Raw genomic sequence first — 2281 nt, forward strand, 5'->3', positions numbered from 1 at the left:
GAGCGGGCGGCGGAGAGCCGGGGCAGCTCCTCCACTCTGTCTGTGGGGAAGCTGGTGGGTGCCCCTGTCCTGCCTGGGGAAGCTGGTGGGTCCAGCTTCCTGCGGCCGCTCCATCGGGAACTGCTCCCGGATGGGGAAGCTGTAAGGATGGACTGACCTTGCCACTTACTGCGGATCCCATTCGGCTCCAGAGTGAATGTGCGGCATCCTCCCCCTCCTCTCCCACCCAGGTGATTCCAGATCTTCCTCGTCGACAAACCCGGGGCTGATGCATCCCCTTTCCCTGCGCTGGTGCCTGACTCCTGCGTCCCAGGTAGGCATCCCCCAGTTTTCCCCCTCCCTCTGCCGTTCACCGTCCATGCTTGTCATTCAAGCCACACGAGCTTTTTCTATTACTCAGCGGTGGCTCACTTGGGAAGTGTGGTTTCCTTGTGCACCGGGGTCTTGCCGGCATTTGCTGTGGTCCTGCGCTGTTTTCGGAGTATGGGAAAGGTTTCAGCGTGACTTGGAGTGTTTTAGTTTGGAAGGGGTGATGCAAGCAGCAGCAAACGGCAGCCATGTTCGCTCTTGGGGCTCGTTTGCCCCCCGTTGCTGCTCTGGGGTACCTGCAGGGAGGGTGTGGGCACCCCAAACCGTGCTGGGAGCACGGTGCCGAGGTGTGGGCGTGGTGTGAGCTGGCAAGGGATGGGCATGGATGCCAGGGCAGGCATCACCCGAGCCACCTTTGCTTTGCCAGCAGCTGGTTGATCTCCGCTGATCCCCGCTTCCCCCCTCCGCAGGATCCTTTCCCCGCCGCCGGGAATGAGGGTCCCTCCTGCCCATCGACTCTTGGCCTCGCTCGCTGCAGGTGCGTATCTCTGGTGGAGAGAGTCGGTAACGGGCAGTGAAAGCGTAGGCCGGAGGGCTGCTTGAGCCACTGCTTCCAGCCCTGCTTGAGGTCAAAACCCTCCTTCCTAGCAAATTTTGGGGAGGTGGATGCGGAAAACCCTGACAGGGGTGATTTTGGGGCTGCAGGCAATCACCTCAGAGCTGCATGTCCCTGGAATAAACCCCCCTGGGGCCAAGCCCTGCCATAGAGCAAGTCCTGCTCTCCTAATTTTATTTTTTTATCCCTTTTTTTCTGCTGGCAGCAGAGGTTTCATGTGATCGGTGGCTGAGCAGCGCGCTGCCCGCTATGGCCGGTGAGTCTGGGCTGGTTCGGGCTGGGGGGGAGAAACCTTCCAGCTCCATCCCCTCCCTGACAAAACACGAGGGTGCCCACGGGCTGCTTGCCACAGTGTGATAGTGTCCAGGTGTCGGCAATAAGCTGAGGTTTTAGGGGCTGCGGTGGTTTTTGGGGGGTCAGGGTGAGATCCCCCCTGGCGGTCTCCATCCAGAGGTGTCCGGCTGAGGCGGCAATGCCATGCAAGCCCCTTGGGCAGCACAGGGCAGTTCTGAGCCCCCCCAAACCTTCACTACGGTCTCTCTGACTCTGCAGGCTGGTTTAGGCGGCTCCTGCACAAGCCCAAGTCCAGCTCAGTGGAGAGCAGCCTCAATGTCAGCCGCTCTGCTTCATCCTCACCTTCCTCATCCTCTGCCGAGAGCTCCAGCTCCTCTCCCAGCATGAGCCTGGCCAGGTCCGTCCGCCTGTCGCCTGTCTCGCTGTCGGACATCAACGCCTCGGGCAGCGCCCGGTGGGCCAAGAGCTACGATGTCTGCATCTGCCACAGCGAGGTGGACCTGGAGCTGGTGGAGGAGCTGGTGTCCTACCTGGAAGCTCAACCCGAAAGCTTGCGTTGCTTCCTCCAGCTGCGGGACGCAGCGCCGGGAAGCGCGGTGGTGACGGAACTGTGCGACGCCGTGCAAAACAGCCACTGCTGGGTCATGCTCATCACCCCCGGCTTCCTCCGGGACCCTTGGTGCAAGTACCAGATGCACCAGGCGTTGGCCGAGGCTCCGATGGCCAACGGGCGCACCATCCCGGTGTTGAAGGACGTGGATCGGAAGGATTATCCCAAGGAGCTGCGAAACCTCTACTACATCTACATGGCGCTGAAGGAGAACAGCTTCAGGCAGATCAGAGACACCGTCATGCGCTGTGAGTACGCCGTGGGATGCCGGCGAAATGTCGCTCCGGTGGGGTAGAGACCACGGGAAGGGACCGGATTCCTTAAATCTGTTTAAATAGTTGATGTTTAGATTAATTGTTTGCTAACGAGGCTTGTGTGCTGCCACCGCAGACCTCCAGGAGCTGTGCCAGAGCTCTGTGAGCTGGAAGGAGTAGTGCTGGGAGCAGGCAGAG

At 60.5% G+C, this 2281-nt stretch overlaps 2 protein-coding genes across 2 annotated transcripts in view; both read left to right on the plus strand.

The window, feature by feature from the left end:
- DCPS (decapping enzyme, scavenger) overlaps nucleotides 1–2281 on the plus strand; it is a 26499-nt gene that overhangs the window by 3337 nt on the left and 20881 nt on the right. The window lies entirely within an intron of this gene.
- Nucleotides 7–2281, plus strand: LOC104129233 (TIR domain containing adaptor protein). Its single transcript, XM_009642152.2, has 5 exons — nucleotides 7–313; nucleotides 780–847; nucleotides 1131–1181; nucleotides 1478–2077; nucleotides 2220–2281. Exons 2-5 carry the CDS (start codon nucleotides 802–804, stop codon nucleotides 2261–2263), a joined length of 741 nt encoding a protein of 246 aa, XP_009640447.2. The 5' UTR covers nucleotides 7–313; nucleotides 780–801; the 3' UTR covers nucleotides 2264–2281.

This window comes from Egretta garzetta, unplaced genomic scaffold, assembly GCF_000687185.1.
Source record: "Egretta garzetta isolate BGI_Z169 unplaced genomic scaffold, ASM68718v1 scaffold207, whole genome shotgun sequence".
Taxonomy (NCBI): Eukaryota; Metazoa; Chordata; class Aves; order Pelecaniformes; family Ardeidae; genus Egretta; species Egretta garzetta.

Bases quoted from the DNA above. Each gene is read 5' to 3' on its own strand.
- LOC104129233 (XM_009642152.2), top strand. From the start codon at position 802: ATGAGGGTCCCTCCTGCCCATCGACTCTTGGCCTCGCTCGCTGCAG. The intron at 848-1,130 runs GTGCGTATCTCT...TTCTGCTGGCAG, and splicing joins CTTGGCCTCGCTCGCTGCAG to CAGAGGTTTCATGTGATCGG. The intron at 2,078-2,219 runs GTGAGTACGCCG...CTGCCACCGCAG, and splicing joins CAGAGACACCGTCATGCGCT to ACCTCCAGGAGCTGTGCCAG.